This window comes from Oryctolagus cuniculus, chromosome 11, assembly GCF_051225735.1.
Source record: "Oryctolagus cuniculus isolate XC-2025 breed Fujian yellow rabbit chromosome 11, ASM5122573v1, whole genome shotgun sequence".
Lineage (NCBI taxonomy): Eukaryota > Metazoa > Chordata > Mammalia > Lagomorpha > Leporidae > Oryctolagus > Oryctolagus cuniculus.
In genome coordinates this window covers 30,795,952-30,811,758 of record NC_142877.1, presented here as the reverse complement: position 1 = coordinate 30,811,758, position 15,807 = coordinate 30,795,952, and the positions used below count along the sequence as shown (strand labels likewise).

Genomic DNA, 15,807 nt, shown 5'->3' with positions numbered 1-15,807 from the left:
GATGCAGAGACCACAAACAGTTCTTCATATTAACTTATCTTCTAAAACTATGGCAGAGAAGAACCACTGAGAATATTTACTTTCAGTTTATAACCAGGAAGAGGAAACAGAGAGGCGTTCGGATCATGCAGGTTGCTGGTGGCTGCCTTCTCACAGACCACTCACCCCCAGATCACATCCACCTTAGGCCAGAGGCCCCTTTCTCCCCAGGAGGGATCCCAAGGACTACTCACAGGGAAGCCTCGGAAGGTTTAAGAACAAAGCACTCCTGAGGAACTCTATGTACACGTGAGCAGTCAGCTTAAGACTAAAGAAAAAGTGTCAGATTCCCCTAGAGCCCAAAGCCTAAGTAAACAGGAAAGCAGGACAAGATTTACTTCTCTAATACAAGGCATTTCAAAGCCTTCTCGGTTCTTTAAGTCCCTCTGTTCAGTATATCTATTATTCAGTTTTTCTTGCTTTCCCTTATTTCTCCAAAATTACCCCCAAAAATTGTCAAAAAGTATCAAAAATAACAGCATGTTGGGGCTGGCGCTGTGGTGCAGTGGGTTAAAGCCCTGGCCTGAGGCGCCAGCATGCCATATGGGCGCCGGTTCTAGTCCCGGCTGCTCCTCTTCCGATCCAGCTCTCTGCTATGGCCTGGGAAAGCAGTAGAAGATGGCCCAAGTCCTTGGGCCCCTGCACCCATGTGGGAGACCTGGAAGAGGCTCCTGGTTCCTAGCTTCGGATTGGCGCAGCTCTGGACGTTGCGGCCGTCTGGGGAGTGAACCACCGGATGGAAGGCTTCTCTCTTTCTCTCTCTGCCTCTCCTCTCTCTGTGTAACTGACTTTCGAGTAAATAAATAAATTAAAAAAAAAAAAATAACAGCATGTTGTGTTAATTATGCTAAGTATATTATAAAATCTAATTCAATCTTCAGAATTACCTGCTCATGTACATTTTACAATTACCATTTTAAGTTGAAAAACAGGAAAGGGACATTACTGGAAGTAAATGGCCAAAGTAGGACTTTAACTTATATTTGGCTTCAAAGAAAAGCTCTTAACCCCTAAAGCAAAAACACCTCTACTTTGCTTCTTCTTCACTGTATGACAAGAATATGGAAATAAAGATGAAACACTTACTGAATCTAAGTGACTTTTAAAAAAATTATTTTTATTTTATTCAAAAGGCAGAGAGACAGAAACCCTTCATCTGCTAATTCATTCTTAAAACAACTAGGGCTGAGCCAGGTCAAAATCAGAAGTCTGGAACTCAATCTGGAGCTCCCACATGGGTGGCAGGGACTCAAGTATCTCAGCCATCACCTACTACCTCCTAGGGTATGCATTAGCAGGAAACTCCTATGGGATGCAGACATACTAAGCAGTGACTTAACTGCTGTGTCAAATGCCTGCCTCTTTAAGTGGTTTCTATTTGAATCTTGCTCTTGGTTTTTATAAGTAAACAAATAATATTCTAAATACAACTGAAATGGCTTTGCTATTCACTGCTCTCTCATTTTTTTTTTTTTTTTTTTGTGGAGTAACAACCTTCTTGTGTGAGAAGGCAAGTATTCCTTACTATTTAAACTAGGGATCAGCAAACTTTTTCTGTAAAGAGCCAAAGCATAAATGCTTTTGAGCCATATGTATGTTCTCTCTTTCAACATCTCAACTACCACTGAAGCACAAAAAGAGTCACAGAAACTATGTTAATGAATGGCTGGGGCTGCAATCCCACAAAATTTTATTTATGCATGCTGAAACCTGACCCTCATGTGTCATAAAATATTCTTCTTTTGACTTTTTTTCAGCTATTAAAAATACAAATATCATTGTTAGCTCATAGGCTATACCAAAATGGATAGAAGATGGATTTGGCTCACAGACTATAGTTTGCCAGCCACTTTGCCTAGTTTTTACCCTGTATCCAAGAGGCTCCCTCCAACACACATGGATGTAATAAACCTTAAGATAAACTCATACATACTTGACAATGAGTTTAAACAGGTTTTCTTCAGCTTGAATCTCTTGGATGGCATAAAGTTCTTTAAGTGAGAACTCCATCAATGTTCCATGCTTACAACCATCCTCAGAAGTCTCTGTTTTCTGTCCTTTGCTATTGCTAACAGAATTTGCTTCAATGTACAAAAGGAACATGCATTTGTCATTCTTATTTCGAGAACCTATAAATTCAAAGTAATAAATACAGTAATTAGTATTTTTACTTTCTCTATAACAATTCAACTAGAATGGAAAAGAAAGTCATAGTGAGCTACAAATAAACCTTTATATTACAGGAAAAGTTGTGCTTTATGTAACCAGCAAGGATTTCCATAATTATTTAAGATTCAAAAATATCTTAAAAAGACAAAAGATAAATACTGACAAGTCACTAATGAGAGCAAAGTGAGGACAGATTATGCCTTACCTTCTTCAGCATTTGAGACTTTGACAACTCCAGTAACAGTCACTGTGTCTCCCGGGACACAGCTATCCACGAGGTCATGAACAAGTTCACATTCTATCGTTCGTGGAATCCGACCGGCTTCCCGCTGATCATCAGACATCAGCTCCTGAATTCTAAAAAATTCAGTAGGCAGTTAGGAAATTTTAGGTTGCTTCTTCAACATATTAACTACTCAGGTCTACAGGGCTGGATAAAGGGCCCATTGGTTTAAGAAAAGCTCAACAATGATTCTAAAATTACTTCAGTGGTTTTCAACTTAGGATGGCAGAATGAGCTCCCCATTTGTGCAGCCTCCCTCCAAGTGTTCACTGAAATGAGAGTCACTAAGAGTGAGGTTTTGGGGTATGCAGAGGTTATCACCAGCAAATCAGATATTGATGAAATTACTATAAATAGCAAATGGGAAAATACTGATGGATAAAACAAAATAGCCCAGAACAGAAAGAGGCAAAAGTTACAAGGGTACAACAGAAGTGGCAACCAATGTTCTCTGCACAATCCTGGACAAACTTCCAAGTGGGAGGTGGCAGGGTGGAGAGCAGAAGAAGATGCTGGGAGAAGACAAGAGAGATGAAAGACAAGCCATGGAATGGCTGTGCAGAATTGTTTGGAAGATGAGTGGACAGGCAGGTAAGGAAAGAAAGAGGGCATTACCACCTGGCAAAAACCAGAGCACTGCTCTAAGGAAATGGGCCTTCCCTTCTGTAAGGGGAGTCCAGTGAAGGTATCAAAGCTCCAGAAAAAAACCCTTTGAGAAGTCCAATCCCAACTGAAAAACACATTCATAACACAAAATTTGATGTCAAATCCTCAGGTCCTTATTCAAGGGTGAGGCCTAGAGGACAAACTGCTACCTATCAAACAGCAAAGATAATCTTCCCCATCTACTCTAATTCTCACCACACATTTTAGGGTGAATGGCAATAATTTGGGGAGAAGAGTACTAAAAACTAACCAAAAGACTGTCTTAACAGTTTTTTAAAAATGCTACCCTAAAACAAGAATAAGCTGCTATTTAAAAAAAAAAGGAAATATGGAAAATAAGTGTGAAATCAGGAAAATTACACACACACACACACAAAGCAAAAACTTACAGAAAGGATACAAGAAAAAGCCAATGACAGGGCCAGCACTGTGGTGTAGCAGGTTAAGCCGCCACCTGCAGCACTAGCATCTCATTTGGGTGCCAGTTCAAGTCCCAGTAGCTCTACCTCCGATCCAGCTCCCTGCTAATGAGCCTGGGAAAGCAGCAGAGGACGGCCCAAGTGCTTGAGCCCCTGCACCCATGTGGGACACCTGGAAGAAGCTCCTGGCTCCTGGCTTCAGATCAGCCCAGTTCCAGCCAATGAGGCCATTTGGGGAATGAACCAGTGGAAGCTCACCCTCTCTCTATCTCCCTGTCTCTCCCTCTCTCTGTTAACTCTACCTTTCAAATAAATAAATTTAAAAAAATGTTTAAAAAAGAAAAAGCCAATGAAAATGAAAAGGTGAGGGAAACATTCAGTCAGAGGAAGACTGCAAGGAATGCATCTGATGAAAGCACCCAGAAAAGGAAAATGTCCAACAGTGCAGAGGTGACAGTTCTAGAACAAAGGCACCAGCAGTGAAGACACCGCTCAATGTACACTCACATTTCAGAACAACGAAGATAAAAAGCTCACCAACACACAGTCCCCTCAAAGAAACTAAAATCACACCTCTCATCACCAGCAGAGAAAACTAACAAAATAAATCTCAGTAGACAGGTAAATCTTACCCAGGCTGAGATCCAAATAAAGACAATTTCAAACATGTAAAGACCCAGAACACTTTATTTCTCATGCACTTTCTGAATATTTACTTGAAAATATTCTTTAGAAAAACAAAATTTGAATTTTCAAAAACAGAAGATAAAGTCTAAGGAAAGCAATGCAGAAATTCCCAAAATGAAACAGGGCAGTAGGTCTGAAGTGATCCAGGCTCAAGTACAGCTCAGAAAGGTGTATGTATATATGTATGTATGTATGTATGTATGTATTTAAACAAGTGGTGGATTCCAGGCATTCCACAGCAGATTTAAGAAAGAACAGAAAATTATGTTGAAATGGTAAAGGAAACAAATCAGCTCTTAAAAGCTTATGAAAAATAAACTGCTAAGCAATAAACTTAGTCTAAATATGGTATACACTAAAATATGAGATCGGGGCCAGCACTGTGGCACAGCAGGTTAAGCCACCACCTGTGATGCCAGTATCCCATATGAACGCTGCTCCACTTCTGATCAAGCTCCCTGTTCTTGCGAAAGCAATAGAAGATAACTCAAGTACTTGAGCCCCTGCTGTCCACATGGGAGATGGAGTTCTTGGCTCTTGGCTTCAGGTTGGTCTAGCCCTGGCCTTTGTGGCCATTTGGTGAGCGAACAAGCAGATAAAAGATCTCTCGGGGTTGGTAATATGGTATAGCAGGTAAAGCTATCACCTGCAGTGCAGGCATCCCATATAGGCACCAGTTCGAGACCTGGCTGCTCCACTTCTGATCCAGCTCTCTGCCGTGGCCTGGGAAAACAGTGGAAGATGGCCCAAGTCCTTGGGCCCCTGAACCCATGTGGGAGACCTGGAAGAGGCTCCTGGCTCTGGATTGGCGCAGCTCTGGCCCTTGCAGCCAATTGGGGAGTGAATTGGCGGATGGGAGATCTCTCTCTCTCTACCTCTATTTCTCTGTGTAACTTTGACTTAAATTCTTAAAAAAAAAAAAAAAAAAAAAACTCCTAATAAATCTTTAAAAATTAAATATGAGATCATTCTGAACAACCAGTGAAATAAAAGACTTCTTGTAATCATTTTCTTTTGATGTTCCCAATTTTTTAAAAAATTTATTTATTTGAAAGACAGAGTAACAGAGAAAGGTAGAGACAGAGAGAAAGGTCTTCCATCCGATGGTTCACCCCCTAGATGGCTGCAACAGCGGGAGCTGCACTGATCCAAGGCCAGGAGCCAGGAGCCCCTTCTGGGTTTCCCACATGTGTGCAGGGGCCCAAGGACTTGGGCTATCCTCCACTGCTTTCCCAGGCCACAGCAGAGAGCTGGATTGGAAGAGGAGCAGCTGGGACTAGAACCGGCGCCCATATGGGATGCCAGCGCTTCAGGCCAGGGCCTTGACCCATTGCGCCACAGCGCTGGCCCCTTGATGTTCCCAATTTTTATCAACATTATGAAAATATACTTTCAGCAAACTATTTTTGCATAATATCATGACTTTTTATCAGATAAGCTTCTAGAACAGGAACTGCTATAATTGTAAGGCTTTGATACACATTATAAGGCTGTCACCTTAATGTTTACAAATGTTTCGGTGCACTAGATGAGTAATTCCTCAAGGCCATCCCAAGCTAAGCCTCAGAAAAAAACATAAATTGAATTTGCTAAATATGGCAGGCATAAGACCTTTCTTCTACAGCAAAAAAAACCATATGAATGAAACATATAGCGTTGTTTATGGTCTACGTGCAATTCAGTGAACCACATAATTGAGATTTAAAAACAAACTATTCTTTAGCAGTAACAGGACAAAATAATTGCATACTGAAGTCTTTCTGGAATCTGACAGAGAATAAATTTCAAATAAAGACAATTATCATTTTAACACATAAGTTGCTCATCAAATTAACCTATTATATACTTTATTGTTTACAGATTTAAAAAAAAATCACAGTATAACAGAATAAAACTATAGACTTACTCAGTCTTTTATTTATTTAACAATCTAGTCTGATTGCTTACTTGATCGACTGCCAGTCCATTGTAACTGTGAGAGGAGAGTTGCGGACAGCAGTAAACGACTTCCCTCGACACGCAGGCACAGGACACTGCAACAGGAATCATTCACATTCAGACACTAATACACTGCAATCACATCTCAGGAAAATCCTAGTTAACATATTTCACTTAGGTGTCGGTGTCATGGCGTAGCGGGTTAAGCTGCTGAATGCAATGTCAGCATCCCACACAGGCACCAGTTCCTGTCCCCTAGCCTCCTTTTACACTGTTTGTAGTACAATATAATAATACTGATTGTTACAGAGGCAGCAATCAACATACAGGCAGACTGTGTTCAAGCTTCACAAGTCACTTGTCTGGCATTTGGACCTTGAGATCATTTACAAATTCAAAAACTGGCAAACAGGAATTTCTAAAAATGAAGACAACATTTTTGCTCAAGCTTTTCTAGAACCTTGCCTCTCCCCTATCAAGAAATGGAGTCCAATTTCCCGTCCTGGAACTTGGGCAGTCTTGTAACTCACTTAGAAACCAAAAAAATGTGACACAAGTGATGCCACAATTTCTGAGGCTAGCTCATATAAGGGAAAACCATTTCTACCTATCAACTACATCCTTGCTTTGGGACTATCAACAGCCACATGAGCAGCATGAACTTCCTGGACTGCCATACTGTGAGAGGCCAAAACCAGCCTCTGCAGAGACCACATGGAGGAGAGACAGATCCCTGGTCAGCCACCTTACTATACCTGCTTCAGCCACCACCTGACTAGAAATTCCACAAGAGATCTTGAGCTTAGTAGTCTTCCAATCTCCTGACCCTCAGAAATTGTGATAAATAATGATTACTGTTATTTTGAACCACTAAGTTATAGGGTGATCTGTTAATACAGCAACAGTGACAGATCAAATTGAACAGCCATCTTTTTGGTCACTTAATTCACTGCAGTTCAGACACATGCAGGACCTCCACCACGTCATTTAGGAGTCAGTGTTGGGACTCACTTCATTAGAAGGCATGGAAATACTCTGAACAGATACTATCTACAGAAAATACCTGGATTAAATCAAGATCTAAACTCTGGCCTCTGAGTTAAAGGTTCTGCCTTGAGCCTTAAGCCAAGAAAGTATAGATGATACCCACTTATCAATACCAGAGTATTCAGAACTTACAACTGAATCTAACACTCTGTGCTTCCCATAAGAGAAAGCAGCCCTGTGCTTTCAAACAGAAACACTGTTTCCATTCCTAATTCTTCAAGGAGTTACTTAGGAGTTGACCTCTAAATGAATAAAAATTTAATTAATGTCTAATTTATTAAAGTCCAAAGACAGTACAGTCAACTCAGGAAAATAATGGATACAGCATACCACCCTGCCTTATCTAAAGTTTTAGTATGCCCAACATGAATAAAACCATATGGAGCTTGTACAGGACCAATGAAATGAACAGACTCCCACCTCTACAGAAGCACAGTATACCACAGAGGAAGCATCACACAAGAGAGGCAACAAAAGGCTTCACTACATATGGTGACAGGACAAATGGTTTTTCAGGTAAAACTAGATCTCTAGCTTTACCTTATACACAAAATTAAACCCCAGATGGACAGAAGATCTAAATACAAAAGCACTAGAAGTAGATGCCAGAAGCATGTTATATTACTCAGGTGGGGGAAGCCTTTTTAGGCAGGGCACAGAACACCAAAGTCATGAGGGAGAAGACTGATCAATTGGACCATGTCAAAAGGAAAAACGGGCAGATACTTGGCGCGGTGTGACAGAAGCCAGTTGGGATGCCAGCATTCCATATCAAAGTGCCTGACTGAGCTCAGCTCTGCTCCCATTTCTAGCTTCCTATTAATGCGCATTCCAGGAGGCAGCAGTTGATGGCTGAAGTACCTGGGTCACTGAAACCACCCAAGTGGGAGATCTAGACTGAGCTCCCAGCTCCTGGCTTCACCCTAGCCTATCTCCAGCAACATGGGGGCATTTGTAGAGTAAATAAGCGATACTAGCTCTCTGTCTCTATCACTCTGCTCTCAATATGTAAATAATTTTTTAAAAGGTAAAAACAGTACAAAAACAGAAAAAACATGACAAAATTAAAAGATAAACCAAAGACTTGGAGAAGATACTGATTATGTACAAATATCTAATCAGTAATTAGTATCTAGAATATGTAAAGTAATTCTATGAATTAACCAGTAAACAGAAAAATGAACAGAAGATATACACAGAAAATTCAATAAAGGAAACTGAATAACCAATAAAGGTATGAAAAGATGTTCAACCAGGGGCCAGCGTTGTGGCATAGCAGGTAAAGCCACCACCTGTAATGCTGGCATAACATATGGGCACCAGTTTAAGCCCCTGCTACTCCACTTCTGATCTAGTTAATGGCCTAGGAAAGCAGTGGAAGATGGCCCTACTCAGATCCCCACCACAGACATGGGAGACTCAGATGAAGCTCCTGGCTCCTGGCCTTGGCCTGGCTCAGCCCTGGCCATTGCAGCCATCGGGGGAGTGGACTAGCAGATGGATGATCTCTCTCTCCTCTCTCTCTGTGACTTTCAAAATAAACTTTAAAAACAAATATTTATTTATTTATTTGAAAGTCAGAATTACACAGAGAGGGAAGGATAGAGTGAGAGAGCGTCCATCTGCTGGTTCACTCCCCAAATGGCTGCAATGGCCAGGGCTTGACCAGACCAAACACAGGAGTTTCTTTCTGGGTCTCCCACGTGAGTGCAGGGACCCAAGCACTTGGGTCATCTTCTGATGCTTTCCCAGGCACATTAGCAGGGACTTGGACTGGAAGTAACACAGCCAGGACTTGAACCAGCGCCCACATGCAATGCTGACACATGCAGACAATGGCTTAACTTGCTGTGCCACAGTGCCAGACCCACAAATAAGTCTTTAAAAAAAGAAAGATGCTCAACCATAATAAAAACCCTAAAAATTCACATTATAAATAAAATACCACTTTATACCCAGCAGGCTAGAAAAATCAAAAACACTAACAATACCAAGCATTAATTAAATTATGGGGAAATGAGAAATGCTTAAAATACCTGTAGGGGGTGTTAGGGACCAGAACTCTGGAAAGTAATTTGGTAGTGTCTGATGGAGTCACAAACAAGTATAGCCTATAAGTTACAATCTTCTCTGCTATGCACAAGGATGTCTTCTGCAGCCTCATTTTAACTGTGAACAACTGGAAACATCACCAATGACCACCACCAGAATGGACCAACAGTGGTTATTTAGGAATATTCTATAGTAACTAAAAGGAGTTAGGTGCATATTAAAATAGTAGACCTATAAAATAACCAAGTGAAAAGGGATGCAAAATGTTATATACTGTTATGTCATTTATACAAACACAACAAAATTAACCCTATTTACAATCAAGAATAAAAATGCAGACTTGAAGAATACATGCAAATTTCAAAATAGTGGCTGCCTTCGAGAACAGAATAAAGGGAATGGAACTGAGCAGGGGAACAGAGAGAATTCTATCTTTAAAAAAATTATTTGCCAGCTCATAATAGTGGATATACAGATATTGCTTACTTTAAAATAACTTTAAAACTCTATGTTGGCAAGTGTTGTGGCACAGCAGGTTAAGCCACTGCCTGCCATGCCAGTATCCCATATAAGTGCTGGTTCTAGCTGCTCTACTTCTGATCTGACTCCTTGCTAACGTACACGGGAAAGCAGCAGAAGATGACCCAAGTAACTTGGGCCCCCACCACCCATGATGGGAGACCTAGTTGCAGTTCTAGGCTCCTGGATTGGCCTGGCCCAGCTCAGCTCAGCCCAGCTGTTTAAGGAATGAACCAGTGGACAGAAGATCTCTCTTTGGCTCTCTCTGTAACTCTGCCTTTCAAATAAATAGAACAAATCCTCAAAACAAACAAAAAAGCAAACAACAACAACAAAAACAAACAAAAACCTATTGCTTAAAAAAGTTAATGAGGGGCCAGTGCTGTGGCGTAGTGGGCAAAGCCACTGTCTGCAATGCCAGCATCTCATATGGGTACCGGTTCAACTCCTGGCAGCTCCAATTCCAATCCAGCTGTCTGCTAATGTGCCTGAGAAAGCAGTGGAAGATGGCTCAAGTTCTGGGCCCGTGCATCCATGTGGGAGATCTAGAAGAAGCTCCTGGCTTTGGATAGGCCCAGCTCCAGCCATCACAGCCATCTGGGGAGTAAACCAGTGGATGGAAGACATCCCTCTCTGCCTATGCTTCTCTGTAACTCTGCCATTCAAATAAATAAATCTTTTTTAAAAAAAGCTAATAAAAGCGTCCAGCGCTGTGGCGCAGCATGTAAAAGCCCTGGCCTGAAGGGCCCACATCCCATATGGGTGCTGGTTCTAGTCCCAGCTGCTCCTCTTCCAATCCATCTTTCTGCTATGGCCTGGGAAAGCAGTAGAAGATGGCCCAAGTCTTTGGGCCCCTGCACCTGTATGGGAGATCCAGAAGAAGCTCCTGGCTCCTGACTTTAGATTGGCTCAGCTCCGACAGTTGTGGCCATCTGGGGAGTGAACCAGTGGATGAAGACCTCTCTCTCTCTGTCTCTACCTCTCTCTGTAACTGTCTTTCAAATAAATACAATAAATCTTAAAAAAAAAAAAAAAGCTAATAAAAAAAAAGAACAAAACATATCACTTCCAAAAAGGAGAAGCAAATAAAAGAAAGAAAACTTGATGTATATTGCCTATGCCTATGAAGTCAAAATAATGAATAGAAAGTATGCATACTAACTTCAAGATGGTGACTGTTTCTGAGAAGGGTACAAAGGGTAAATAAGAGACACTAATGCTTTGTATCTTTAAAAATATACCTGGATGGAGCTGGCATGGTGGCACAGCAGGTTAAGCCACCACCTATGATGCCAGCATCCCTTACTGGAGCACTGGTTTGAGTCCCAGCTGCTCCATTTCCAATCTAGCTCCCTGCCCTTGTGCCTGAGAAAGCAGCAAAAGGTGGCCCAAGTACTTAAGACCCAGATAGAGTTCAAGTCTCCTGGCTTCAGCCATTTGGGTAGTGAACCAACAGATGGAAGATCTTTCTCTATCTCTCCCTCTTTTTCTGTCACTCCACCTTTCGAATAATATTAAGTCTTTAAAAATAAATAAATATATGTGTGTGTGCACACGCTGCAAAATGTAAATTTTGGGTGGTAAGTATAGGAATGTTTTATTTATTTCTGTATTTTCTGTACTTTGAAGTATTTCATAATTTAAAAACTGAAAAGAAAATAAGCTCTGTGTTCAAAACCATTTCAGATGTTTTCTGTCAACTGATTTGCCTTCCTTACCGGGATGATACATAAAAAAGGAGTTAAAGAGCACATCACCTTTGTGGGAAGACTGTACTTTCCATCTGGAAGAGGAAGACTCTGAATTTCTCCACAGGCAGCACAACGAAAAGCCATCTTGGTGCACAGAGGCTTTATGTTGCTCACACGAACCACTGTCCCTCTCAGAGCAATGTACTTCCCATAGTAATTTGCTCGGACGTTCTTGAGCTGCATCAAGGGCTCATAGTTGTAAACTCTAAAACAAAACAGGAACGTGTTTATCCATAAATTTACAATGAGGATGTCTGTATTTCACAAGTTCCTTTTGGGAGCAACTAAAGAATTTTCAAACTACATCCTCTTAGATATCAGAAATCTCATAAGAGCTAAATCATTCTTAAAAATTAAAAACGTTAAGCCTTCCCTTTTCTTCATATTCTATAGACTGTCTCTAGGGGGAAAAACTTTGTCAAAAAAGGAAGGGAGCTGGCATTTGGCCCAGTGGTTAAGAGGCTGCTTAAGACAATAGCATCCCAGGCTGGCACCGTGGCTCATTAGGTTAATCCTCCGCCTGTGGCACCAGCATCCCATATGGGCACGTACCGGGTTCTGGTCCCGGCTGCTTCTTCCAGTCCAGCTCTATGCTGTGGCCCAGGAGAGCAGTGGAGGACGGCCCAAGTGCTTGGGTCCCTGCACCTGCATGGGAGACCAGGAAGAAGCACCTGGCTCCTGGCTTCGGATCGGCATAGTTCCAGCCGTAGCGGTCATTTGGGGAGTGAACCAACGGCAGGAAGACCTTTTTCTCTGTCTCTCTCACACTAACTCTATCTGTCAAAGAAAAAAAAAAGACAATAGCATCCTAGCCTCAATTCCAGTCCCAGCTTTCTGTGCACCCTGGCAGGCAGTGGTAATGGCTCAAGTATTTTGGTCATAGCTGTCCCACTCTGGTACCCGCCACCCTCATGGGAGACCCAGATTCAGTTCCAGGTTCCTGGCTTAGCTCTGGCCCAGCTATGGATGTTGTGGGCATTCGGGGAGTAAACAAATAGATGCAAGATCTTTGTCTCTCTGCCTTTCAAATGAATAAATAATCTTAAAATAATAATAATGTCACAAAGAAATCTACGATTCAACAACTTTTGAGTTTCTAACTTTTTTTTAAAGAACTGTTAGGAAAAAGTCTTCCATAAAATCTGAAAAAGAAATAAAACTGTGATGATTACCTTATTTATATAACAAATTTAAAATCTTAAAATACAACAAAGATGAATTCAAGAAAACCAAAATAATTTCACTTACTCCCTTGTGTCTAGTAAAAACTTAGTAATTCAACAACATAAATCCTCTGAATATGTTACAAAGTTTATAAATTTACTCAAGAAGGTTTTGACAAATACACATCTTTTTTTTTTTTTGACAGGCAGAGTGGACAGTGAGAGAGAGAGAGACAGAGAGAGAAAGGTCTTCCTTTTGCCGTTGGTTCACCCTCCAATGGCCGCCGCTGCAGCCGGCGCACCGCGCTGATCCTGGCAGGAGCCAGGAGCCAGGTGCTTTTCCTGGTCTCCCATGGGGTGCAGGGCCCAAGCACCTGGGCCATCCTCCACTGCACTCCCTGGCCATAGCAGAGAGCTGGCCTGGAAGAGGGGCAACCGGGACAGAATCCGGCGCCCCAACCGGGACTAGAACCCGGTGTGCCGGCGCCGCAAGGTGGAGGATTAGCCTATTGAGCCACGGCGCCGGCCCGACAAATACACATCTAAAACCAATGCTTACCAAAACTTTTCAAATCAAATTATTAAAATGTTGATTTCTGTTATGGTCTCTTTGAGTAATTTTCAGTGGATTCACTTAGGTAAGACTATCAACCAGATAGCAAAAGCACTCATAACCTTTTCTCTGGTTTCCTTCTTTTTATAAAACAAGGTTCTCATTCTCTGTCTTAGTGGTCTATTCTACATAACACTTGGCTACCCACAAACTCCTCACCTTGCATGAACGTGCGGTACATTTACCATTGTTTCTCTATCACTAGGCAATCCTTCCTGGGCTTTTAATTCAGCTGCGTGCCCTTCTAGGTCCTTAGTTAGTACCTAAAGACAACAGGCATTTAAACAAAAGCTGAAAAACAAAATATCCTCTTTAAGCAGAACTCAATTTTAGAAAACACAAAGTTTATGAACATAAACAGTTCAGAACAGAACCCTTAATAGCCCATTAAAAATGTGATATTTAGCTATGACTACCTCTTTTACAGTGGATTTATGTTTAACCTTAGGATTTTGCTGTCCCAGGACTGGAAAACTCCAGCATCCTTGTCTGTTACCTTCTGTTGCAACCAAACTTAATATTAAAAGTTCTTATAGTAGCCCCCAAAGCCAGTATTCTGGCTTTCAATTAAAATAAATAAAAATTTCAATTTCTCCATATTCACTGAATAATCAAGACAGAAAATAAAGATGATCTTCAAAATACACAATGCACACTCCTTTGGCACCTGATACTACATAAATATTAAACACCTACTTGTATACAAAGCAGTCTTTATACAGCTATGATTGTTATAAGGACTGTAAAGCTTTATGGACAAAATACCATTAGTTTTGAAAAGGATCATGAGATCACGAGAAAAAAGACTTACACAGAGAGCTTGGCTCAAAGAATTTGAATACACAAGGTGAGGGGAATTCTTTTTTTTAAAAAAAGATTTACTAGCCGGCACCGTGGCTCAATAGGCTAATCCTCCACCTTGCGGCGCCGGCACACCGGGTTCTAGTCCCGGTTGGGGCGCCGGATTCTGTCCCGGTTGCCCCTCTTCCAGGCCAGCTCTCTGCTATGGCCAGGGAGTGCAGTGGAGGATGGCCCAGGTGCTTGGGCCCTGCACCCCATGGGAGACCAGGAAAAGCACCTGGCTCCTGGCTCCTGCCAGGATCAGCGCGGTGCGCCGGCTGCAGCGGCGGCCATTGGAGGGTGAACCAGCGGCAAAGGAAGACCTTTCTCTCTCTGTCTCTCTCTCTCACTGTCCACTCTGCCTGTCAAAAAAAAAAAAAAAAAAAAAAAGATTTACTTATTTATTCATGCATTTATTTTATTGAAAGGCAGAATTAAGAGAGAGGGAGAGACAGGGAGGGAAGAGAGAGATCTTCCATTGGCTGGTTTATTTCCCAGATGGCCACAACAGCCAGGGCTGAGCCAAGCTGAAATCAGGAGCCAAGAGCTTCACCTAGATCTCCCACATGGGTGGCAGGAGCCCAAGAACTTGGGCCATCTTCTGTTGCTTTTCCCAGCTGAAAGCTGGATCAGAAGTGGAGCAGCTGAGACCCTTATGGAATGCTGGCATCACCGATGGCAGCTTTACCCACTATGTCACAACACCAGCCTCAAGCTGAGGGGAATTCTACATTGAAAGGACAGCACATACAAGAGGCAGGAGTGTTTAGAGAATATTGGAGGGCGGTCAGCTTAGTCAGATTGTAGTGAATGAAAAACAATATTGGGAGATGAACATAAGCCTGATCACTTAAAGTCTCCAATGTTCCATAAAGGATTTGGACTTCACTTAGAAGTCACTAGAGTCACCACAGTTTCCAAGGAGAGATCCTGTTTCAGTTTAAGAAAGATAAAGGAGGCTTAGCCTAAGAGGGATAGAAAGCAGGTAGGCTTAAGAGACGTATTTTTTAAGAATTTTATTTATTTATTTTCACTGTTTTTAAAAGGCAGAGAGAAAGATAAAGATCGCCCATCTGCTGATTCACTTCTTAAATGCTCCAACAGTCAGCGCTGGGCCAGGCAGAAGCCAGGAACCCAGAACTCCAGCTGAGTCTCCCACATGGGTGGCAGGGACCCAAGTACCTAAGCCATAATCTGCTCCCTCCCAGGGTATGCATCAGCAGGAAGCTGGGTCAGAGCAGAGTATCCAGGTCTTAAACCAGGTACTCTGATATGGGATGCAAACATCCCAAGTAGTGGTGATTTAAGCTGCCTCACAAAACACTCACCCCTAAAAGAGATATTTTAGAAAGAGAAAGGAAAGCATTTGGCAACTTGCATATGGGAAGATAATGAGCCAGAAAAGCCTGAATACAACAGCCAAGGATTCTACTTTAGGGTTTCTAGCAGCACACAAATCTTTGTGATGAATTGCTCCTTGCACCTGGATGCCCTTAGCTGTTCTGCTGTATGTTCAAATTCTAGCTGCCCTCCAAGACCTGTCATAACCCCTTCCAGCTTTAGTGCATTCCCCTTTCCTCCCCAACAGTTGGGTCTTTATCATGACCTCTGAACACACTCA

At 42.0% G+C, this 15,807-nt stretch overlaps 1 protein-coding gene across 2 annotated transcripts in view; it reads right to left on the bottom strand.

The window, feature by feature from the left end:
* MCM8 (minichromosome maintenance 8 homologous recombination repair factor) overlaps nucleotides 1-15,807 on the bottom strand; it is a 45,906-nt gene that overhangs the window by 22,583 nt on the left and 7,516 nt on the right. For both annotated transcript variants that reach the window (XM_008256292.5, XM_008256293.5), the window contains exons 6-10: nucleotides 13,506-13,609; nucleotides 11,577-11,775; nucleotides 6,211-6,296; nucleotides 2,414-2,565; nucleotides 1,973-2,168 (exon numbers count right to left, since the gene is read on the bottom strand). In XM_008256292.5, the coding sequence (XP_008254514.3) occupies nucleotides 1,973-2,168; nucleotides 2,414-2,565; nucleotides 6,211-6,296; nucleotides 11,577-11,775; nucleotides 13,506-13,609 (737 nt within the window). The remainder of the gene's footprint in view (nucleotides 1-1,972; nucleotides 2,169-2,413; nucleotides 2,566-6,210; nucleotides 6,297-11,576; nucleotides 11,776-13,505; nucleotides 13,610-15,807) is intronic.